Source organism: Castor canadensis, chromosome 8 (genome assembly GCF_047511655.1).
Source record: "Castor canadensis chromosome 8, mCasCan1.hap1v2, whole genome shotgun sequence".
Lineage (NCBI taxonomy): Eukaryota > Metazoa > Chordata > Mammalia > Rodentia > Castoridae > Castor > Castor canadensis.
The window spans coordinates 140,536,932-140,562,184 of NC_133393.1; the positions used below are offsets into that span (position 1 = coordinate 140,536,932).

The 25,253-nt window shown below is 41.3% G+C and overlaps 1 protein-coding gene across 1 annotated transcript in view; it reads left to right on the forward strand.

The window, feature by feature from the left end:
* Window positions 1–21,524, forward strand: part of Hcfc2 (host cell factor C2) — a 93,166-nt gene extending 71,642 nt beyond the window's left edge. The window contains exon 16 of the mRNA XM_020152449.2: window positions 21,361–21,524. Coding sequence (XP_020008038.2) covers window positions 21,361–21,509 — 149 coding nt within the window. The 3' untranslated portion in view covers window positions 21,510–21,524. The remainder of the gene's footprint in view (window positions 1–21,360) is intronic.
* Window positions 21,525–25,253: the final 3,729 nt, after the last annotated feature.

Here is a 25,253-nt window from a genome sequence, read left to right on the forward strand (position 1 = left end):
TACAGACATAATAACCACAAAAGGGACATTAAGCTTGTTCATTATGAAGCTGATTGGCCGTATCCTTTCATCTGAGCTAATATATAACCACTTCTCAAAATATGCATTGCAAATGAAATAATTAAAAAGCTCTAATTAGGGAGTCACAGCCAGTATCCAAGAGAGAAACAAGACTGAGTAGAAAGTCACAGAACATGAAACATTCAATAAGAACAATTCAAAATAGGGAAACACTTATGAACTCAACTTTGTATTTTAAAAATTTTCAGCTGAATACTGTCTTTTTCACACTTTATGGCAGTAAAACAGGGATTTGCCAGGTGTGGCCTGGTCATTTGGAAAACTATCGGGTAGAATCCCTACCTTCCACTTTCCACTAAATTGATCCCAGATGCCCACTCATGTCTCTCCTCTGTGTGTACTTGCCCTTCTGTCCCAAAAGCCAGAGGTCACCCTTATTATTAACCCTTATGGCCAAGAATTACCACTTCAAGATCTTACAGAATCCTCTTTGATCTGTTTTACAAAATGCTCCCCTGACTCAACCTCTTTGACTCTGCCCACTGTTGATTATGGCACGTGTATTGCTATTGCAATGACATTCCTGAATAAACTTAATCTTTTGAGCATCTCTCTCTGTTATTTAGTTTGCCAGGAGCAATTGCTTTCCCTCCACTCTTTGGACACAGTCCTGGTGGGTGTGGCCAATCATATTATGTGGGAACTTGACGCTGGCTTTGCCAATAACAGGACCTCACTTTCCCCAACCACAATGATTAACTTGAGGAGAAAGCAGGTGACCCGCGTCAGGCCAAACTGGATCCTTCCATGGGTCCTATGGGACTGGGCATGGGTGTGCCTTTCTGTAATTCCAGCTACTTAGGAAGTGAAGGTGGGAGGATTGCAAGTTCAAGGCCAGCATAGGCAATCTTCACTTTACCAGAACTGGAATATGTCCTTGGCATGAAAGCGAAACATTCCTTTAACCTCACATATTTTCAGGAAAATATTCAAACTCTAAATGTTGGTCTATAACTCCCACATCCCTTATTAGTAGTTGGCCAGCTACACATGCACTATCCTGAAGCATCTGTAGGAATTACAGCACAATCTAATGACTCATTCATTCCTGGTGCTGTGAAAGGGGTCCAAATTGCTTCTGTGTCAGGAGCTAGGCCTGGGGAAAGGCCCATTCAACAACAGGTACATCAAAAGTCTATCTGAAAGCAAAATGATAAAAAAACAATTCCTGAGTGTCCTGGGGCAGGGGTTTGCAAATTAGGGCTGCAGGCCCATGCCTTTTATGTTTTGTTGTATTTTTTTTTTTTGTGGGGTTTTTGGGGGAGGAGAGGGTTGGTTTTTTTGGCAGTATTGGGGGGTTGAACTCAGGTGCTCTACCACTTGAGCCACTTTACCAGTCTTGTTTTTTTTTTTTGTTTGTTTGTTTTTTTGAGACAGTCTCACTATGTAGTCTAGCCTGGCCTAGCACTCATGATCCTCCTGCCCAGTCTCCCAAGAGTTGGGATTACAGGTGTGTTCCACCACATCTGGCTTCACTATGTGCATTTATGTACCACCTGTGCTACTTTCCTGTTGCAGTAGCAGTAGAGTAGATACGATGAAAACTTGAAAATATTTCTGTCTGTTCATTTAAGAAAGTTTGCAGCTGGGTGCTGGTGGCTCATGCCTGTAATCCTAGCTACTCAGGAGGCAGAGATCAGGAAGATGGGGTTCGAAGTCATGCTGGGCAAATAGTTCTCAAGACCGTGTCTTAAAAAAACCCAACACAAAAAAGGGGCTGGTGGAGTGATTCAAAGTGTAGGCCCTGAGTTCAAAAAAGAAAGAAAGAAAGAAAGTTTGCAACCTCTGGTCCAGGGAATATTTGAAACACAAAGCTGGGAGCCAGCACAACAGTTTTTAGTACACTTCTGCACCAAAAGCCCTTCTGTGTGGAGGTACACGTTGGCTCTGTCTGTTAGAGAACAGTCTTGGCACTCAGTGAGCAACCTTACGGTGATTTAAGTCAGTTTGTTCCTGACCTCACTGCCCCTGCGCCTGCCCTGCTGCTGCTCTTCATTTTTCTTTCATTTTAGGTTTTCCATGTGCACAGCCAAGGATGTCAATATCAGTCATGCCTCCTTCTCCCTACGGGGCACACTCACCTCTGCCAGCCCTGTTTCCACCTCTTCCAACCATGCAACCCAAACCCTATTCCTGAGTTTGGCCAGTAAGGACAGGTACCAGCACTGGTACCTGAAGGTAAGAAGAAAGTGACATAGGGATGCTTGTTGCTCTGGCTCCTGGCCTCCTGAGATGCTGCTTCCCTGTACCAGGCGGCCCCAGCATTCAGCTGCTCTCCACAGATTCTGAAATGGTACCTTCCTCGCTCCTTCAAGACCCCAGATGTCTGTAGTTTTCCTGCTGTTGCTGACTCCTAGGGTAGAAGGTGACTATGCTGTTGCCTGTGGGTTTCCCTAACCCTAGCTCACAATTTTGTTAGTAGTTCCTGTATTGGATGTCTGTGTTGATGGAGAATTACCTCCAAATGTTCTGCCTTATGTGATCTCGCACAACTTCCAAGGGCAGGGATCTAGTAATGCCTTTGTTGGAGGTTCGGCCTCCAACTTTCTCATGAGGTCGTGATCAGGCTGTTGACCACAGATGCAATTATTTGAAGACTTTTTGAGGCTGGGGGGATTCTTCCTAAGACCCATGTGTTAAAGGCTTGGCCCCAAGGATGGCACTATTGGGAGGCTGCAGAATTTTAAGAGGTGGGGCCTAGTGGGAGGTGTTAGGTCACTGGGGGCATGTCCTTGCAGAGGATTGTGGGACTATTTTCTCTTCCTCTTTTCTCTCCTTGTTTCCCTGGCGTGAGGTAAGTTTTTCTCTGCTAAGCTTTCCTACCATGGTATGCTTTCCACCCCCCATACACACACACACCTAAAAATGATGGCTGATTATGGACTGTAACCTCTAGAACAATAAGCCAAAATACACTTTTCCCCTTATTAGGTTGATTACCTTAGATATTTGGGTTTTTTTCTCTTAAAACTTTTTTTTTTTGGTGGTGGTACAAGGGTTTGAACTCAGGGCCTCTTGCTTGCTAGGCAGGCACTCTACCACTTGAGCCCTCTTAAAGTATTGTTACTATCCCACATTAGTTGTACAGGAAGAACTCATTGCGACATTTCTGAATTTGCTTACGTTGTACATTGGGTAGTTTTGCCCCTAGATATTTGTTTTTGTGACAACAAGCTGACTAACATAAAGCTCAGTTACAGAACCTCACTACAGGGGTCTCTCCATGAAGCGGCCCACACGAGGGACAGTAGTCAAGGATGGAAGCCTCTGTGTCCTTGACGGCCTAATCCTGGAAGTGACATGGATAAGGAATCTCTTATCCATATACCAGTGGGTCTACTTCTGGACTCTGTTCTGTTCTACTGAGCTATTTGTCTATCTTCATACTAATACTGCACTGTCTTGACTGATGTAGCCCTAAAATAACATCTTCAAATAAGTCAATGATTGTCTTCCAACTTTGTTCTTCTTTCTCAAAGTTGTTTTGCATAGTCTATGTCATTGACTTTTCTGTATGAATTTTAGAATCATTTATACATTATTTTTTAAACTACCACCACCATCACCAAACAAACTGATTGCAATTTTTTTTTTTTGAGGTACTGGGGCTTGAACTCAAGGGCTTCACCTTGAGCCACTCCACCAGCCCTATTTTTGTGAAGGGTTTTTTCGAGATAGGGTCTCAGAAACTATTTTCCTAGGCTGGCTTTGAACAAGGATCCTCCTGATCTCTGCCTCCTGAGTAGCTAGGATTACAGGCATGAGCCACTGGTGCCCAACTGGCTGCAATTTTAATTAGGATTGAATGGAATAGATTGATTTTGGCGAGAACCGACTTCTTAATAGTAACTTCAGACCCATCAACATTATATATCTCTCCATCTTTAATTTCTCTAGCAATGATTTCACTGCTTAGGTTTTGCAGTTCTTTTGTCAGATTTTCATAATTTTTTACATGAATGAAGTTTCTAAGGAAAACTATCTGGAATAGTACTTTAACTGTTGTAGGTGAAGAACATTTGTACTCGGTAAGCACACATTTGGTTTTCATTCTGCTGATATATCAAAAATTTAAATGCAGGTGCAAGGGTGCTGTGATTTAGAAGTTGAATGTCCCCCAAAGGCCCATGTGTTCAAGTCTTGGTCCTTAGGGTACTGCTATTGGAAGGTAGTGAAGCCTTTGAGAGATGGAGCCAAGTGGGAGGTTCTGGGTCACTAGGAGTGTGACCTTGAAGGGGGTTGTGGGATCTTGGAACCTTCCTGTCTCTCTTTTATTTCCTGGTTGATGAGGTGGATGGTTTGTTCTATCACTCACTCTCACAGTGATGTGTTGCCTTGCCAGAGGCCCAAAGTGATGGGGTCAATTGATCTTGGACTGGAATTTTAAAAGCCATGAGCCAAAATAAAGCTTTTGTCTTTATAATTAATTCCTCAGGTATTTCAGTATAGTAATGTAAACACCAATGGTAGTATTAGGATAAAGCTACCTACAACATAGGGCAACCATAAGTCATATTTGCAAGGTATATGAACATTCTCATTCAGAATGCAAAGCGTTCATTTTTCCAAAGTGTGAAAATGGCTCATAGTGTTGGGTAACACTGGCCTATTCCTGTCATTCTGGCTACTTGAGAGGCTGAGATTGGGAGGATCTTTGTCCAGTCCAGGCTGGCCTGGGCAAAAAGCAAGACCCTAACTACAAAATAACCACAACAAAAATGGCTAGAGGTTGGCTCAAGTGCTAGAGTGCCTGCCTAGCAAGGCTGAAGCCCTGATTTCAAACCCCACAAAAACAAAAACAAAAACAAATACAAAACCCGACTTATAGTAACGCAAAAGTCCAATTCTGTTCCATGAACACTGATGCTTCATTTTGTGTATTAATAACTGGAATTACGGCTCTTTACCATGATTATATTTTAAGAAAAAAGTTCCTTGATCATTATGATTTTTTTTCTCACTCAAATTTTGTATATAAGAAGATTAACATACTATCATTCTTCCAAAGAAAACATTTTAAATATGTTTAAATAAGGCATACAGATGTGTGGGATTGCAAGACGGAATACTTTATTGTGAAATTTTTCAGTTTTCAGTTTTTATTCAGTGTTTGAGTTTAGAGCAATACTATCACTCATTCTTGTAAATGTGGGGTTTTTTGTTATTGTTTTCACTTTTTTTTAACATGACTTACTTTGCTTCCAGTAGTATGGTCATAAAATACTACCAGGGTCTTTTTTTTTTTTTCCTTCTTTTGGTGGGACTGAGGTCTGAACTAGGGGCTCTTGCTTGCTAGGCAGGTGCTCTACAATTTGAGCCTCACCTCCAGCCCTTTTCTGCCTTAGTTATTTTTTAGGTAGGGTTTTGTGCTTTTTGCCTGGGCCAGCCTTGGATGAGATACTTCTACCTGTGCCTCTGGCATACAGGTCTTATTATCATGCCCAATTTATTGGTGAAGATAGGGTATCGCTGACTTTTTGCCCATGCTGGCCTTGAACCAAGATTGATCCTCAACTCGCAAGTAGCTGGGATTACAGATGTGTATCACCACACTCGGCCTTAACATGTGATTTCAAGGAATTTTTCCACTTCATCTAAGTTACTGAGTTTATTGACATGAAATTGCTTATAATATTACTCTCTTATCTTTTTATGCCTGTAGAATCAGTAGTGATGTTACCTCCATTACTCTCTCTCTCTCTCTCTCTCTCTCTTTTTTTTTTTGGTACAGGGGTTTGATCTCAGGGCCTTCACCTTGAGCCACTCCACCAGCCCTTATACTTTTGTCCTTGGCCATTGAGCTAGAAATTTATTATTCTATTGATCTCAGTGAACTAGCTTTTAGTTTCATTGATTTTTCTCTACTGCTTTTCTGCTTTAGAGTTTATCAGTTTTGACTCTGATGTTTATAGTTTTCTTTCTTCTACTTAGTTGGAAGTATAATTTGCTATTCTTTTTCTAGTTTCTTAGAATTAAAACAGGTTATTGGGTTGGAGGCATGGCTCAAGAGATAGAGTACCTGCCTAGCAAGTGCAAGGCCTGAGTACCTCAGTACCAACAAAAACAAGACAAAACAAAAAAGCATACTACATCTGAGCATGGTAGTTCACACCTGTAGTCTCAGCACTTGGGAGGCTGAGGCAGGAGGAATATGAGTTCAAGGCCAGCTTGGGCTACATAGAAAGTTCCAGGTCACCCTGGGCTATATGGTGAGATCTGTCTCAAAAAACAACAATCAACCACAACAACAAAACCCCTAAAATACAAAAAAGGGAACAAAGGTTACAGATTTCAAGCTTTTATTCTTTTCTGTTGTAAGTTTTTAATTGCTCTAAATTCTGCCTTTGGAGGAGGGGTGACCCAAACAATGGATACACATGTGAGTAAATATAGAAATGATAAAATAAAATAAAAAAAGAAAGAAAATTCTGCCTCTAGCAGTAGCTCACAGATTTTGATATGTTACATTTTTATTTCACTCAGAATACTTCTTCATTTCCCTTAGTCTTTGATCTGAGGATTATTTAAAGCCATTTTGTTTTGCTTCCAAATGTTGATATTGATCAATAATTAATTCCCATTGTGTTCAGAGAAGTATGTGGAAGGACTTGAACTCTGTTATAGTTGTTAAGATTTGTTTTATGGCCCGGAATGTGGTCTGTCTTGACAAAAGTACCCTTGAAAAGGATATGCATTCTGCTCTTGCCGGGTGGAAGGGTCTATAGGTGGCAGTTAGAAGAAGCTGGTTGGTAAAGGTAAACCAGTAAACAAAATTAAAGATGCCCCTAAAGAAAATTAAATAAATCCCAATGAAGGACATAATTTTTACATAATAGAACTATTTTGTCTTTCAAGTTAACCTGTATTCCCCAGCCATGTCTGTGCCCTGCCTACAGACTCTTAAACTTTGTCCCCATCCCTGCCATGCCTTCCTGCTGGATGTGAGGAAGCACAAAAGGATCCACCACCAACTAAGATCTGGGGTTGCTTTTCAGTTCCAGGTCTCTGTCATGTCCCCAAAAGCCCCCAATAATTCAGCTTCCTTTCCTCTTTTCTTCTGAACTGATGGTGATGGGAGTAATGAAGTGACAAAAGGGAAACCATTTTAAAGGTTCCAGAAATCTTCCCAAAATCTCATTGTATATGATAACTTTCCTTTTGGTTCTGCTTAGTAAGCATGCATGTTGTCAGAGACTGAAGTACAAAGAGAAACAAGACATACCCTGTGCTATTTCAAATGTCTTGTATACAGGGTCAGATAGCAAATATTTTAAGCTTTATAGGTCACATGATCTCCTTTGAATCACTCAACTTTGCAGTTGCAGCATGAAAGTAGTTGAGAAACACTTAAAGGGAAATGTGTGGCTATGTTCCCATAAAACTTTATTAAGCCAGGGACGGTGATGCACACCTATAGTCTCAGCTACTTAGAAAACTAAGGTGGGAAGATAGTTTGAACCCAGGAGTTCAAGGTCAGCCTGGACAACAAAGCAAGACCTTGTCTTTTAAACAGCAAACAAACAATAAATAAATAAATAAAACTTTATTTACCAAAATAGGCAGTGGGCCATATTTGGCCCACGATCTGTAGTTTTTTGACCCTGTATTCTAAAGGAATGCACAATACATCAGCGAGAGGATGCTGCAGGCACATGTGCAGGTATTGTCACTGTGTGTGGTGATGGTATCAGGAGATGAACCTGTAAGAGGTGACTCAGTCCTCATGAATGGGGTCAGTGCCCTTATAAAAGGGATCCCAGAGAGCTGCCTTTCTCCTTCCACCACGCGAGGACATAGCAAGAAGGTAGCATCTATGATTCAATAAATGGGCTCCCATGAGACACCAAATCTGCCAGTGCCTTGATCCTGGACTTCCCAGCCTCCAGAACTGTAAGAAATAAAATTCTGTTATGGTGTTTTGCTATAGCAAGCCAAATGACTAAGACACTATGATACTCTCTACTCCCGAACACAGAGCTCATCAGAGCCACTCCTCTCAGTAAGTCCTACTCCCTCTAGGTGTATTCATGTCACTTTCATCCTGCTACCCCTAACTTAGCAGGAATGGTTCTAATATATGGCTAGAGTTCAGTATGACCACAATAAATAAATAGATCCAGGCTAGCGGAGTGGCTCAAGTGGTAGAGTACCTGCCTAAGCAAGTGTGAAGTCCTGAGTTCAAAGCCTAATACCACCAAAACAAAACAAAAAAATGGATAAAGAAATGAATTAATGAACTGTGCCTTTTCTTCCCTGAACTCTTTTAGCACTTGAGCTTTGCATGCCATCCAGAATTAGGTAACATATGGTCCTAGGTCGTTCTGTTTCGCATACATGTGATTTGTCTCTACAAGTGGATTGCACACTCCTCTGAGGCGGTGTTTTTGCTTCCTTTGTATCCTCAACACTAGCATCCAGCACGGTGTTGACAGCTTGTAAGAGTCTCAGTTTCTATCAGTAAAATGGTGTAGTAATAATCCTACCTCATGAATTGTCGTGACATCATGTTTAAAGCAATGCTGGTACCAAGTAAGCCTTATACAAATCTTATAGAATGGTATCATCTTTTATTCTAATTTATCCTTTTAATTCTTCCAAATCTGTTAAAAGAAAAGGCTCCTTCCAGCATCCATGAATGCATAGTGACTTCCAGCCCTGTGTGTGGATAACTACAGGACCAAACAATACTATTTTACAGAATTTCCTCCTCTGCACCACTCAGGTAGACAAAGGTGCATCCTGGTGGTCATGTTTGTGCTAAGTGATCTTGCTGCTAACCAGAAATGCATGCCTGACTCCAGCCAGGCCAATCCCAGAGCTTCACTGAGTCCAAGTAAAGACTAGGGAGTCTTTTGAAGTGGGAGCCCCAGATGGAAGACCAGAGGATAAGACCAGACTGCTGTAGGAAAATGGAATCAGCCATAGACAAAGGGAGAGACAGAAGCCAAAGAGCTTTCAGAGTCCTGATTCCATGTGTCTGTGACTCTCTAGAGCTCTTTTTTTTTTTTCTTTTGTGGTACTGGGGCTTGAACTCAGGGCCTTCACCTGGAGCCACCCTACCAGCCCTTTTTTGTGAAGGGTTTTTCAAGATAAGGTCTCATAAACTGTTTCCCTGGGGTTGGCTTCGAACCAGGATCCTCCTGATCTCTGCCTCCTGAGTAGCTAGGATTATAGGCATGAGCCACTGATGCCCGGCTAGAGCTCATCTTAACACAACAAAATAGCTTGAGATAATTTACAGGCCATAGTACAGTTAATTGTTTTAGCATGTGCACAAAGTTGTACAACCATCACCATAATCAATTTTAGAGCATCTTACTCCCCCACCCCAAAGAAACTCAGTGCCCATTAGCAGTAAATTCTCATCTTCCTCCTATCCCAAAGTCTTAGGCAATCAGTAATCTACTTCTTATCTCTATGGATTGGCCTATTCTGGACATTTCATATGCAATGTGTAGTCAACTGTGATGTGACTGGCTTCTTTTGATGTTTTCAACATGCAGTGTTGTAGCATGTTATCAGCACTTGTTCATTACTATTATTATTGCCAAATAATATCCCATTGTATGGATAGACCAAATTTGGTTTATTAGTTCATAGATGTTTGCATCATTTCCATATTTTTGGTTATATGAAAATGTGACTTTGAACATTAATGTACTGTGTGTTTTGTGTGCATTCATTTGTCTTGAGTATATACTTAGGAGTGCAATTGCTAGACTCCTATGTTAACATTCAAGGCACTCAAACTATTTGTCAAACCAGTTTTGCCATTTTAAATTCCCACCAGCAATGTGTGAGTGTTCCAGTTTCTCCACATGCTGGGCTATGTTTGTTACCATCTGTGGGTTTTTTTGTTTGTTTTGTTTTTTTGTGAGTTTGAACTAAGGGCCTCACACTTGCTAGGCAGGACTTGAGTCACTCCTTCAGGCCTCATCTGTTTTTTTTTTTATTATTATAGTCATCCTGTGAAGTGGTATCTCCTTGTGGTTTTGATCTGCATTTTTCTCATGACTAATGATATTGAATGTGTTAATTGGCCATCTGTATATCTTTTTGAGAAATTTCTACACAGATCCTTTGAATAGGTAAGATTTTTTGCAAGAGAGATTGAGGCCAGACTAGATCTACCTGAAGTGAGACTGAGAGGAAGCTCTGTATTTGAGACTTGGCCTACCTTTTCACTGTGTAACTTCTGGATTTGTCTTTTCTTCAGTGTTGGGATTTGAACTCAGGGCTTCACACTTGCTAGGCAGGTGCTCCACTGCTGTGTAGCAGAGAGGAGGGCTAGAAAAAAAAAGAAAGAAACAAGCAAGTCTGTGTTCTGATAATGTAGCAAGGGGGAGGGGATGGTATAGCAGGGAGATAAAACTTAAAAAATCTAAATGTGAAGAAGGTGACATAGCACTGGGGGTGAAGTAGCCCCCAGAGGTTGCATGCAACCATGTATGGGTTAAACCTTGCTGCTTGCTTCTGTAACCTGCTTGCAAGGATATATAAGGTAAGGCCCCTTTGTTCTCAGGGCTCAGCCTTTGGATGTGAATCCACTGAGCCACTGCTAGCATGCTAATAAATATTGCTTCCCGAAATGCCTTGGTGTCCCATATCTCTGTTCAAGATTCCCATAACGTTACCGGGGGCTCGTCTGGGACTCAGAGACTTCACCTCCTTGTCACTGGGAACTCAGCATCCCTGACTCATTGGGAGAGCATCCCACCAGGCACCAGCGGAACTGTTGATCCAAAGGAGGGACTTGCCTCTCCTGGTGCACCAGAGAGCAAGTCTCCATTGCACAAAGGAACCTGGAGAAGGCACAGGAACCAATTGGGAGACTGATAAGGACCCAAATTCAAACAATAGGCCTACCTTTAGGAGGCAGAAGGGGAGACTGATCACCTCTCAGAGACCCCCTAGTAACCCTATCTGGGATAAAATCAGGTCTCTCAAGTTTAGGGAGCAGGGCAAAATTCCTCCAGGAATTAGGGAGATTGAGCATCTTCTGGGTTTTCTCACCAGCAAGATAGACCAGGATGGGGAGCAACACAAGTAAAAAGAAAGCACTTTGGGTAAAATGCAAATAAACCTCCAGTACTGGGGGAGGGGGTGTGTTGAGCTTTTCCCGGGAAATAGCCACAACTGAGGTTAAGGGATGGGTAACAAAAATTCAGTTCCAAAGAGGGAGACTTTGGAACTGAGAAGAGAGGCATCATTCACCATTCCATTGGATAGTCCCCGGGTATAATTTAAAAGTTTTTTTTTTTTGAGCACACACTCTAATTGTGTGTGTGTGTGTGTGTGTGAATTTGCTTAAAGCATTGAACATTTAATTTGCTCCTAGAATTCCAGCTCATCTTATGGATGCTTAAGGTGACATTTTTTTCTGGCATGCTTAATTTATAAAACTTGTGTGTGTGTGTGTGTGTGTGTGTGTGTGTGTGTAAGCATCTTCAAAATGGTTCTTAAACTGCTGTTATAAGGTTAATGTGATATTCAAGGTAACAAAAAACCAAGGTGTTTGTTTTTAAAGATTTCTGTTATAAATTGCTTAAGCTTTTTACATATGAATATGTAAGCATCTTGAGGATGGTTCTTATGATAGAGTCAATGTAAAAAATTGTTACTTTGTTCTACTGCTACTTTTAAGAAAACCAGTTTTCAAACTTATTTCGATCAGGTCTCACTAGGATGCAGGCATTCAGGGGTTAACACTCTGGCTCAGACCAGAGGAGGAAAAAAAAGAAAGAAAGAAAAGGGCAGGGGGGCGGCGCACAGCCTGCAACAGGAATTTTAAAATTTGGGTAGTTAAAAAATGACCTTAACCTGTTTCATTCTGTTGTAATAAAATCAGGGATTTAATTCTCTCTTACAATACGTGGGTCTATTAACAAATGGACTGTCTATAAATTGTATTTATACAAAAAGTGATTTTAAGGTTACTTTCTTTCTGGTTTTTTTTTATAGAAAATATAAGGCTCTAAGTTAAAAGGTTTTATTAGTTATTTTCAACAAGTAACATATATATATATATATGGAATTAAGGATATGATTTTTAAAAATAAGAGGTTAAAAAATACTTTTAAAGAAAAGGCTAAAGACAAGCTTCCCCAGGGAATACAAAGTAAGTTGTCATAAAGGTACAGAGTAAGTTGTTATAAAAAGATAGCGCTTGACTAGTATGGAGCAAAGGCTATGCTGTGTGGAAGAAGCAATGAAAGGGAAAGTTGTGGTAGATGAAAAGACCTGGACTAATCTTCTGAGTCGTGTCACTCTTCTTGAGACAGAAATGCTTTTGTCAAAAAAGAATGACTATGTTGCATTTCATGCAGCAAGTGAAGAATGCTCTTCTACTAGTGATGTGGATCTTCTGCCCTTTGATAGCAAAAGCAATGTGGAGGGGCCAACAAGAATTTTTCCCTCCTCTGGTTATATCATCAGATTCCACTCCTAGAGCCTCAACCATTAATTACTGTGGTTTAAAAGAGATCTCAGAGGAAACAACAATCCAGAAAATGGAAAGGATGAAAAAAATGTTTGAAGAAACTGCAGAGTTATTGAGATACCCAAGTCACTAATTGTAGAATTTTCTGCATGAACTTCTCTAGGATTTGGCTACTGTATATGTTGTATATTTTAAGAATTCTCTATATAATTTTAATATACTAGAATATTTTTATTCAGAATTTGGATTTGTTTTTCATTATTAAATAAACAATATTTTGAACTATTAAAAAAAAAAGATAGGGCTTATAAATGCTTATTTACGTGATTGAGTTGACTAAAATCCAGCTACATTAAAGGTTTTGGAAGGTCAAAATTTTAAATACTGATGTTAAACTAAAACTTAATTCTCCAAGCTCATGACAACAAGGCTATCCTAAAAATATTATATTGTTCTTGATAACATTTACAAAAAAAACTGTCTTAAAAATGGTTTTTGTTTTGTCAAGATAACTGTCAGGATTTTTTGGTGCTACAGGTTAATCCACAAAATTTATCAAGACAACAAGAGTTTATTAAAACATAGAGAGGCAAGAGGCAGCTGAGCACAGGGAGCGCTGCTGCACTGATATGAGGGTTGAGACAGATTTACTTATGTAAAGCAAAGTAAAAAAAAAAAAAAAAGCCAAAGTACACCCTCCAGATAGAATAATAAAAAAAAAAACTCAAAAAGGAGCACTACATGGGAGGTCAAGACATCCAGCTTTTATTGGAGTCAACAGAGTGGAGATGTTAGTCCTACTCCTTCCACATGTCAGGCAGAGGGAATTTTTGGCCTGGGATGGCCAGATTGGGGCTGTTATTTTAGGTGGGCTCCATTGACTACAGGTTGGAGGGATCCTGCTGTATGTCATGAGCCATATGTTAATGTCAACAATCTGGGCTGTGATCTCTTATCAACATCTGAGCCATGGTTCTTGGCCATTAGGTTTCCTAACTCCACACTTAGTACCCATAAATATTTACCTGTGTTCTCTGGTGATTTTTGTCAGGGTTTTGACTGCTGAGGTAACTGAGTCATAACTAAATGAAAGTTCATTTAAGAGTTGGTTTATGTAAAATTTTCTAGATGCTTTCATGGTTAAACAACTGTTGTCTTGAGTGATTCTAATGCAGTTGTTACCCTATATGTGTCTGTGACTGGGCTGTTTGGGGTCACTGACACTGTTCTCCCCTCCCCCCATCTGATGAGAAAATCTAAGGTTTTACTTCAAGAGCAACAACTAAATTAATATGTATGTATAACCTCTATAGAGCTGTGATGCTGTTTCTGGTTCCTGTATACTAAATATATTTATAACTTTCAAGTATATCAAGCCTTCTAAAATACAAAATTTAGATAAACACGGTAACAAAAAGTTAATGGTACTGACAACTGTCCATCAGAATTTAACCATGACTCTTTTAAGTGTTTGTCATTACAGTTCTGATCCTTCTGGGGCATTTACAATCAAGTCCATAAAAAAATGACTCTAATAACTACTTATGTGTCAACCAGGTTAGCTTTTTAGACATCTGCTTTTGTTGGATATTGTTTTGTATTTTCCTTTTCTAGAAGCCCACTTCCTAAGAGCCACTTCTTCTAAGCCTCTTTGTTGCTTAAATTTGGCCGAAAGGGTCTAATTGGCACTGACTCCCACCTGAACTCCTCATTACTTCCCCCCCACACCCTGATGTGGGACCAAAACCAACCAAACAAACAAAATCCAGGAAAGAATAAATCCTCATGATGAGGGAAGAAAATGACCAATCGAGAAAGATCTTCAGTCTGTGGCCATACCACCCTAAATATTCCCAATCTTGTCTGGTCTTGGAAGCTAAGCAAGGCTGGGCCTGATTAGTACTTGGATGGAAGACAAATGTTCAGAACAGACTGCTCAGAGACAAGCAGTTTGGAGACAAAGAGGGGAATGCTGTTAAAGCTCACATGGAGTCACTCATGCCAGACCTCTCAAAAATAACCAAGGTTTAGAGGATTGAGGAAATGGTTCTTATACATGTGTGGTTATCTGGCATTAAAGCCCTTCCAGACACAAACTCATATTTTTTAGATAGTGTCTTTTACTTAGATAGAGACAAAATGACTATTTTTACTGGCTCTAAATGTGTCCTTAGATACTTAAAGATGGTGGTTTAAATTTTTTTTAAACAATGCATTTTCTTGGACATATATACTGATAATATATTGTTGCCATGGTAATTCTACTCAGTAAAAAAAAGAAACCAAAAGATACTGTCTGGGTAAAACAATAAAATGTCCAACCATTAAAAACCCACTAGAGGGGCTCTTTTGTTATTCTTTTGTCTATCCCCACTGCAGTTAAAGTAGCAAAAATTGCTCCCTGGATCAAAGCTAGCCTCTCCCGAGTGGGAGTGCATCCCTGACCCAGCCTCACCATGCAAGATCACTCTCTGGAATGCCTGCTCCCTTCCTCAGCAGGACCCTGCTTCCCAGGAGATAACAGGGGACCATGAACAACAGACAACAGCCCTGCTCTACTCACTGCCAAAGCTGACTAGTCTATGCATGGCGGAAGCTCAAACATGGGATGCATCCCTGCTCTCTTCTACGCACTTGGACTCTTCCCTTTTGGGTTGGCCCTTGCAAGGTTTCCCCCATGTATTGAATGTTATAGGAGAGCCGTTGTTGGGACCTCCACACAGCCATACTTTGTATCATGTACCCTCCAACAGGTCAGGTGTTATATCAACTCATATGCTCCCAGGTTTGCTAGGTTGCCTGTAAGCTATACTGAAAGTCCCAGAGTAAAGAGAACAATGCAGGCTACATTCATCATGGAAAGTGGGTGGCCTGGTCTTGTCTTGGGATATGTTTGATGTTACCCTGCCTGGTTCCCTTGGTATTGCAGTCCATCAGGACCATTATAAAGGCCACTATAGAGAGAAAAACAGCCACCCATGTAATGATGCTATGGAAATACAAACCCCTAAATCAAGATGATGCCCCTTGTCCCTAGTGGGTCTAAGCATCAGAGAGGGGAATAATGTAGCAGGGAGGAGGGAAAAAACAAACAAACAAGCAAGCAAGTGTGGATAATGTAGCAGCAGGGAGGGGATGGCATAGCAGGAAGATAAAACTTAAAAAAATCTAAACGTGAAGAAGGTCACATAGCACTGGGGGTGAAGGAGCCAACAGAGTTACATGCAGTCATATATGGGTTAAAACTTGCTTCTTGCTCCTGTAACATGCTTGCAAGAGTATGTAAAGTGAGACCCTTTTGGCTCAGCCTCTGGATGTGAATCTGTTGAGCCACTGCTGGCACACTAATATATATTGCTTCCTGAAAAGCCTTGGTGTCCTGTGTCTCTGTTCAAGATTCCCATAACACTTGAACTACACCCCTTTTTGCTCTTGTTAGTTTGGAGATAGGGTCTTGCTTTTTTGTCCCGGCCGACTTGGACACAATCCTCCTATTTTATGCTTCCTGCCATTGCTGGGATGATAGATGCCTGCCGCCATGCCCAGCTTTTTCCCATCGAGATGGGGTCTTACAAACTTTTTTGCCCAGTCTGGGCTCAAACCTCTATCTCCAGATCCCAGCCTCCCAATAGCCAGCACCTGGTTGGCTTCTTTTCTTAAATTAAGCTTATTTTCAAGTTTTTTAAATAAGGGAAACAACACCTAATTCATAAGGTCATTATCTGACTGAAATGAGAAAACATTCATGCAACATTCAGCAGAGTGCCCGAGACATAATAAACACACAATAAATGGGGGTTATTTTCATGATTTTTAAAAGGTAATAACTCAATAAGAACTATGCTTTCAGGAAGATTAGTTTGGCTATGTGATGTTAACTAGATTAGAGAGAGACTGCAGTGGAAAGGACCACTCATCTCTCTCCCAGGACCTTACTCAGGATTGGTGAGGTGTTAAGGACCTCTGTCTTACAGTCCCCCAGGGCACGAGCGATGCACTGCACAACTTCAGGGTCCCCACCCACTTCCACCATACGATATGAACCCTGGCCTAGCACACTCCTTCAGTATCTCATGTCACGACATCCATAGAAAAACTTCATTTGTGTACCAGCCATCTTTTAATTTGAATTATGCAAATAGAAACATCAATATTCACAGGCTACAATACAGTATGACTTCATTTTCATCTATTTTTCCTAGCAGTGATATCAGGTTGTGTTTCTGGCTCTAAGTCTTATTTGCCTTTGGCTGTTTCTCAGTTTCCTAAACTGGATAGGATTGAACAGACCAGCTCTAGAATTCCAGAGACCCCTCCAAGGACACAGAAGTGGAGCAGGGACTGATAAAGACAATTCAGTAAGGGGCACTTTGCTTACTTCTTAAGGAAGGATGGAGATGACTGGATGTTTAGAGATGAGACCACAAAACCAGAATTCTTCAGGCTTACTATCAGTAAATATTTTTATACATACGTTTTTAGAGGAAAATTGATTTAGAAGTTCAAAGTCTGCCCTTTTGATCTTTGAGTCACTCTATGCTTATCATTTTGGTTCTTGATACATTATGGGATTCTCATTAAACCAAGCTTTGAATGCATGCTTATCCTGTATTCAGCTATCTTTAGGGAGGGTTCTTGGCTAGCAGCCCTCCTTACTAGGTGAGAGACCAGGGTAAATTATACTATGTTTCTTCCTCCCAAATGAAAATGTTTAGAGCAGGTTAAGTGATGTTGAAAATAATGCAAATAACAGCCTCAAGTGGTACATAAGACACACAATAAAACAGCTGAATTGCTGAGGGAGCCACCTGCCTCCAGTACTGAAGGGATTCATGGGCAGATTGTGGGGAGGTCTTTTTTATTTCTTCCATTGCCCATTAGCTAAGCTATTGACACACCCATTTGGTCACTGCACAGAAGTTAGATCCAAGAATTCCATTGGGTAGAATCTTTCATAGTCCTCAGGGCATAGACTAAATTGATAAGGTCAGGGTTAGGAAGAGAGTTGGAGATGAGGACTGCCCTATCCATCTAATGGAATTTCCCTAGTGCAGATCCTGTCAATTCTTACCAAAGGGTGGCCAGTCAATCCTGTGAGCTGAGGGGTACTGGGAAAGCCAAAGCTTATCCCCTAGGGGCAAACAGATAGCACCAGTCTCTCAAGGGAGAATCAGAGGTCAAAATGGACTGGGGTCCATTCAAGAAGATGTTCTTGGAAGTCTGTTCCAAAGATTGACATGCAATATCTGGGAATGGACAGAATTCCACATTTCTACTTATCTTTTACATTGTAAACACCTTGGCAGGGTTTTTGAAACTGTCAGAAAAAGAGGGGAGCATGTCCCAATTGACTAAAAATTAAATATTAACTCAACAGCCCTGTAAACAAAGCCTGGTATTACAACCAGATTACCAGCCACCTTCCGGCTTCATTTACCTTTGTTCTTTCTCCTAAATTTGGGGACACTTAACAGCATGGTCTTGTTTATACTATGGATTCTTTCTGGACAGTCTTTTCTCAGTTTTTGACTTCATGTGCAAATGACATTATTTTGTATAAGTTTTGGTAGAATAAAACTGTTTTTGCAGTGTGAAAAAAAGAAGATGGGCTGTGACTATACTGGGGGCAGAGAGAAACAATTGGGAGGGTTGTCATACCAGCTAGGATCTCTAGAATAACAGAGACAATAGCATATAAGGAGAGATAACTAAGATGATTTATCATGGAAATTGGCTCACACAAGTATGGAAGCCAAGAAGGCCCACAATATATCATCAGCCGGCTAGGAACCAGAAAATTCAATAGTATAATTCACTTTGATTCCAAAAGCCTAAGAATCAGGAGCTCCAATGCCTGAGGAAAGGAGATGGAAGTTCTGGCTCAAGAAGAAAGAGCAAGAGCTTATCATTTCCTCTTCTTTTATTGTTCTATCCAGGCCCTCAGTGGACTGGATGATGCCCACCCACAGCGGTAAAGGCAGATCCTCTTTACTGAACTTCACAGGCACCCATAAATGTTTTACCAGCTACCTGGGCGTTCCTTAGGCTAGTCAAGTTAACACATTAAAATTAAGCATCACAGATACTGAAAGTTGACAAAGCCTAAAGATCTGCAGGATATGTCAAGGACAGAAATTCAGCAAGTTTGGTAAAAGAGAGCAGAGACAAAGAGGATCAGGCTTAAGCATCACCTGAGAGAAGGTCAATTTTCTGCTGTAGCTCTCACAGCAGGAGAGGCTCAGGGAGTAGGGTTAGTGAAATAGTTGGAGCCTAGGAAAATATTTGGGGCATTGAAAAATAGTATTGCTCTAAAATACAAAGATAAATTCATTCTGAGTTAGATATAAAGAAATCACATTATGTCAACTTCATTAACTGTTACATATGATTCATAAAAATATCTTCACGTTGCAAAATAAATTGTAGAGCAATGCTGGAGGTGTCACTTCAAACTATATTACAAAGCAATAGCAATAAAACCAGCATTATGAAGACCAGTGGAACAGAACAGAGGACCCAGATATAAATCCACACAGCTATGCCCACCTTATTTTTGACAAAGGCTCCAAAAACATACGATGGAGAAAAGACAGCCTCTTCAACAAATGTTGCTGGGAAAAGTGGTCATCTGCCTGCAAAAAACTGAAACTAGATCCATGTTTATTACTCTGTACTAGTATCAACTCAAAATGGATCAAGGGCCTTAATATCAGACACAAAACTCTGAAGTTAGTACAGGAAAGATCAGGGAATACTCTGGAAGCAATAGGTATATACAGGAAAGAGCAGGGAGTATTCTGGAAGCAATAGGTATAGGCAATGACCTCCTCAGTAGAACACAAGCAGCTCAGCAACTAAGAGAAAGGATGGACAAATGGAACTACATAAAATTAAAAAGCTTCTGCACAACAAAAGAAATGGTCTCTAAACTGAAGAGACCCACAGAGCAGGAGAAAATATTTGTTAGCTGTACATCAGACAAAGGTCTGATAACCAGAACATACAGGGAGCTCAAAAAGCCAAACTCCCTCCAAATCAATAAACCAATAAAGAAGTGGGCAACTGAACTAACAGAACTTTCTCAAAAGAAGAAATTCAAATGGCCAAAAAACACATGAAAAAATGCTCACCATCTCTAGCAATAAAGGAAATGCAAATCAAAACCACCCTAAGATTCCACCTCATTCCTGTTAGAATAGCTATCATCAAAAACACCACTAACAACAAATGTTGGCGAGGACGTGGGGAAAAAGGAACCCTAGTACACTGCTGGTGGGAATGTAAACTAGTACAACCACTCTGGAAAACAATATGGAGGCTTCTTAAAAATCTAAACATAGATCTGCCATATGACCCAGCAATCCCACTCCTGGGGATATACCCAAAGGAATGTGACACAGGTTACTCCAGAGGCACCTGGAGTTTATTGCAGCACTATTCACAATAGCCAAGTTATGGAAACAGCCAAGATGCCCCGCTATTGACAAAAGGATTAAGAAAATGTGGTGTCTATACACAGTGGAATTTTACTCAGCTATGAAGAAGAACCACTCACAAGTAAATGGATGGAACTGGAGAACATCATCCTGAGTGAGAAAATTTTTGCTCAGAAAGTCAAAAATCGTATGTTCTCCCTCATATGCAGACTTTAGATCTAGGGCAAATGCAGCAATGTTGTTGGGCTTGGGTCACATGACAAGGGGAGAACACATACGGGAGATATAGGGATAGGTAGGAAACCCAAAACTTGAAAGTGTTTGATGTGCCCACTGTAGAGGAACTAATACTATAACCTTAAAACAACAGAGGTCACTATAGGAAGGTGACCGGGAAATAGTGAAGAGGTCTGGTAGAGATGAATTAAATCGGGTTGTAATATACATGTGCATGGAAGCAATGCTAGGAATCTCTCTGTATAGCTATCCTTATCTCAACTAGCAAAAATGCTTTGTCTTTTTTAGTATTGCTTATGTCTACTCTTCAACAAAATTGGAGAAGAGGGCAGGAGTGAGGGGGGGCGGGAGGGAGAAGGAAGGGCGGGGGCCGGGGGGGAGAAATGACCCAAACAATGTATGCACATATGAATAAATGAATAAAGAATAAAGAGAAAATAAATTGTAGACTGGCAAGAGCATGGAAACATGAACTGTGACGCCAAATTGCCTGTGACCAAATCCTGAGTTTACTGTTTACTGAGTGACTTCTAGTAAGTTATTCAAGCTCCCTGGGCTTCATTTTCCTCACCCTTTGAATACCATATGTTAAATGTGGATAATTAAATCCTTAATGTCATAGGTTGTTAAAAGAATTAACTGGAAAACAGAACAGTATGTGGCACATTGTAGGTACTGGAAGTGTACTAATTGTTGTTGCTATTATTTTCTCATTTGGAATAAATGAGAAATCATAGCTAAATTAAATAAGTTACTTATGTTTAAATAATTTCTAAAGCAAATTTATATATAAACTCTTTTCAAGGACTTTTTTTTGGCAGAACTCAGGGTCTCACACTTGCTAGGCAGGCACTCTACCACATGAGTCACTCCACTAACCCTTTTTTGGGTTGTGTATTTTCAAGATAGGGTCTCTCAAACTATTTGCCTGGGCTGACTTTGAACTCTTATCCTCCTGATCTTTGCCTCTTGCGTAGATAAGATTACAGGTGTGAGCCATAGGTACCAGATTACTTGTTTTGTTTCAGACAGAATCTTACTGTGTAGCTCAGGCTGGCCTAAAACTTGCAATCTTTTGGCCCTCAACCCCCCAAATGCTGGGATTACAGGCATGTACCACCACACATTTCTCTAATTTTGTTTTGTTTTGTTTTTGCTTTTTTGCAGTACTGGTATTATGGGAAACTCAAAGAGAGACACAGGACTCTGTGCCAGCACAGACTCAGCAGACTTGTGTCCAAAGGCTGAGCCCCGAGAACAAAGGAGTCTCACCTTATGGACCCTTGAAAGCAGGTTACAGAGGAAATAAAATTTAAAAAACGAAGTTTAAACTATCTACGGTAACATGCAATTCTATAGGCTACTTCACCCTAGTGCTAAGTGCCCCTCTACCCCTACTGCTCCGTGACCTTCTTCACGTTTGGATTCTTTGGGTTTTATCTCTCTGCTATGCCATCCCTCTCCCCTGCTACTTTATCAGAACACAGCCTGTCTGTTTCTCTTCTAGCTCTCCTCCCTGCTACATTATTCCCCCCGCTTTGATGCTCAGACCCACCTAGGGTCAAAGAGCATCATCTGTATTTAGGGGTTTATATTTCCATAGCATCATTACATGGGAGGCTGTTTTTCTATCAACTGTGGGCTCAGTGAGGCTGGAAACTGGCCTTACAATCAGGGTGCCAGGCAGGGCAAAGCCAGGTAAGCCCCTAAAATCAAAAACATAACACTTATGAGGGTTCTGAATCCCCCAAAAGTTGAAAACCATCCTCCAAATAATTCTCCAGAGTTCCAGCCTTTCCAAGTCTGGATGGGACGTGGGTGATTTTTCTTATTCAGTCTGTGATTTCTTCTATGACCTTTCCTTCATCATCAATCTGTAAGCAGCAGTTGCTTAGGTTAAGTTTTCCACAAACTCCTCCCTCAGAAGCAAGCAAATAGGCTAAAGCCAAGGGCATTTTAGTATTTTGCTTAGCCAATAAATTGAGGGCTCTGTAAGAGCCTGTAATATAACTAATAAGACTGTAAGTCTTATTAGTTATAATTTCAACAACAGTCTGTAAGCTGATGATACAGTTCGAGGTACAGATGGGAGTGCAGTACCCCCAAGACCCATCCTGTGCCCAAGTGGCTGGACGATAAAAATGGATTGTATGCTCAGGGGGCCATTTGTCATCCTTCCAGTTGCCAATTTGTAAGGCACGTTGTTTTCTTTGGCCTTCCCAGTTTTTGTGTACTGGAGCTCCTAAGAGTTTCCCTCTGGCAAGTGGGAGCAGGAAGAAGGATGGATGGATTTACCCCAACACACAAGATCCTGACCAGTTCAGGGGAAGTACAGTGCAGGCTGTTTTCCCACATATCCAGTACAGTCCACGTAGGGCTCGCCACTCAATGTCTGCATTGACTTTGTCCAGGCCTGGCAGAGATGAGAGAAATTGGACAAGGGGTGGGCATTTGGCCCAGTATGGTTTGGGGATCCCCACCATTGGGTTTTCCAGGTGGTTACATTATAGAATCTTTGGTCCAGGCATGTCAGGCTTCCAATGGAAATGTTAAATTGTTCTCTCCATTGGGCAAGACAGTTCTTTCCAATAATTGAGGATTTGAGAAGCCAAACCCCAGTGGCCAGTTGGGGGTATTTTGTCTCATTATAGGGCTCATGGGGATCCAACTCTCTAGCCTCCAGGGCCATTGATCCCCCATGCTAGTTCCCCCACATACATAGCAGGAAGTGATTTTTAAAGATTGAGCTATAGCTTCTGCTAGTTCTAGAAACAGATTTCTAGTAGTAGTGGAGATGGGGACAACCCTTCTTCATAGAAGGGGTGGAAAAACCCTGTGGGAGGAGGCTTTATGGAGACTGTAATTCTTCTAAAGTATAATATAGTCCCCGGGTCTTTGCCCTGCCTGTAGATATATATGGCAATCTGCTGGTCATTTTTCCACTTAGGATCTTCTGGATCAAGGATGATTAAATTATCAGGATTACAGGCCCCTATGTGACACCCTGAGGTAGTAATACCCTTTTGAAGGAGTGATGTCTTATCTTTACTTTCCCAGGTGGTTCAGGAGACACATTTCCAGCTGGGGCAAGGTAGGGCACATTCCTAAGTCTCAGTTATCTCACACATATACTATCATTGAACCTGAACTCCTGTTCCCAAGATGGGCCTCCACATGGACTGTGATAGCTGGTTCCCACTAGTGCTCTCTCACTTACTGCATATGGGTGAGGTGACTCGTCACATTCTAAGGCCCCACACACATCAAATTGTATTGACACTGGCTGTTTTGGATTGGTGATCTGGACCCTTTGAATTATGTGGCCTTTCTTGTAACGGCTCCTGACTTCTAGCCATTCATCGTTTGGGGAGCACTGTAGATCAAAAGAGTATATTGGCCTGCTTGCAGGCAAATAGAGTAGGTGGTTTTGTTATGTCTGTAGGTCCCCGAGACTGTTCCCTGGCAGGAGAAATGAGTACAACAAAACAGGGTCCAAGTAACCCCCTGACCCGATCAAGTTATGCAAATACATGGGTCACAGGATGAAGTCTCTGGGACCAGGAAGGTAAACCACATCAGTAACAATAAACAGTAATTTTGCATCCTGCCCAAAAGGGGTAGAAGGAGCTAATAAAAACTTTTCACCATGAGTCCAGTCAGCACAGGCGGTTTCCGCCAAACCTATGGTGAAGACTAGGGCGAGAACTACAGCAACAGATACAGACAAGGGGTGACAATGCATTACAGTGAGATAACTGACATAGAAAACAGCTCGTCCATCCCGTTCAACAGTTGATTCCTCATGCTATTGCCTTGTGTAGGCTCGTCAGCTTCTGGAGTGACTAGAGCAGGGCTGTCATCTCGTTGTTCATGCTAAGTGCCCTTCTAACCTAGTGCTATGTGACCTTCTTCACATTGGATTCTTGAGGCTTTATTTCTCCGCTATGCCATCCCTTCCTCCTGCTACTTGATCAGAACACAGGCCTGTCTGTTTCTCTTCTGGTCCTCCTCCCTGCTACACTGGGGTTTGATCTCAGGGCTTTGCACTTGGTAGACAGGCACTCTGCCATGTCAGCGCTTTATGCATAGGTTATTTTTGAGATAGGATCTCATTTTTTCCTCTGGACAGGCCTGGACTTCAGTTCTCCTATTTTATGCTTCCCACCATATCTGGGAAGACAGGCACACACCACAATATCCAGGTTTTCCTGTTGAGAAGGAAAACCTGGATATTTTTGTCTGGACTGGCCTGAGCCACAATCCTCCCGATCTCACCTCCCACATAACTTGAGAAGACAGGAATGTGCTGCCGCACCCAGCAGTTGGTTGAAATTGGGTCTCAACTTTTTTTTTATTTTTTTTGCCAGAGCTAGCTGGCCTCAAACTACAATCCTCCTGATTTCAGCCTCCCAAGCAACAAAGAGGCTTGAGTAGCTAACAGATTTGAGCCATTGCACCCAGCTTGTCTTATAATTATATAAAATACTACATAGTTCCAAAGCCAAATCTACAAAACAAAGTATTTGCAAAGAGGTCTGGCTTCTGTTCTATTCTTTCCAGTTTCCTCTTTTCCCTATGGGTAAGTGTTCTTTTTAAATGATGTATAGTTCTGTTGTCCTCCCCCCGCCAACAGTAAATATATACTTATATTCATATCTTCCCCCTTTTATATAAGCAGCTAATCCACCTCCCAGCAGGGCCATCTGGAGGATAAAGCCACTGGGATGGGCAGGCTGAAAGGGGAAAGCATCCTGGAAGGGCAGGAGAGGCACTGTCTGCAGGAGCAGTTGTGGTGAGAAGCAGGGATCAGAAGTGAGTCTTGGCCAGCAGACCTTTGCCAGGGGCTCTAGGCCCTGCGGACCCTTAGTGCTCAGAAGGTGACAGATGCCTTGGGTGAACCACATTGGTTGTTTGCTCTAATAATAACAGCACCTGAGAATGAATGCTTCTCAGTTGTTGAATGTTCTGTTGTTTACAGACTCACAACAACCCCATGAAGGGTAAATACTGAGGGTAAACTAGTCCTGGCAGCAGGAAGCAATGAGAGCCAGTTGTTCCAT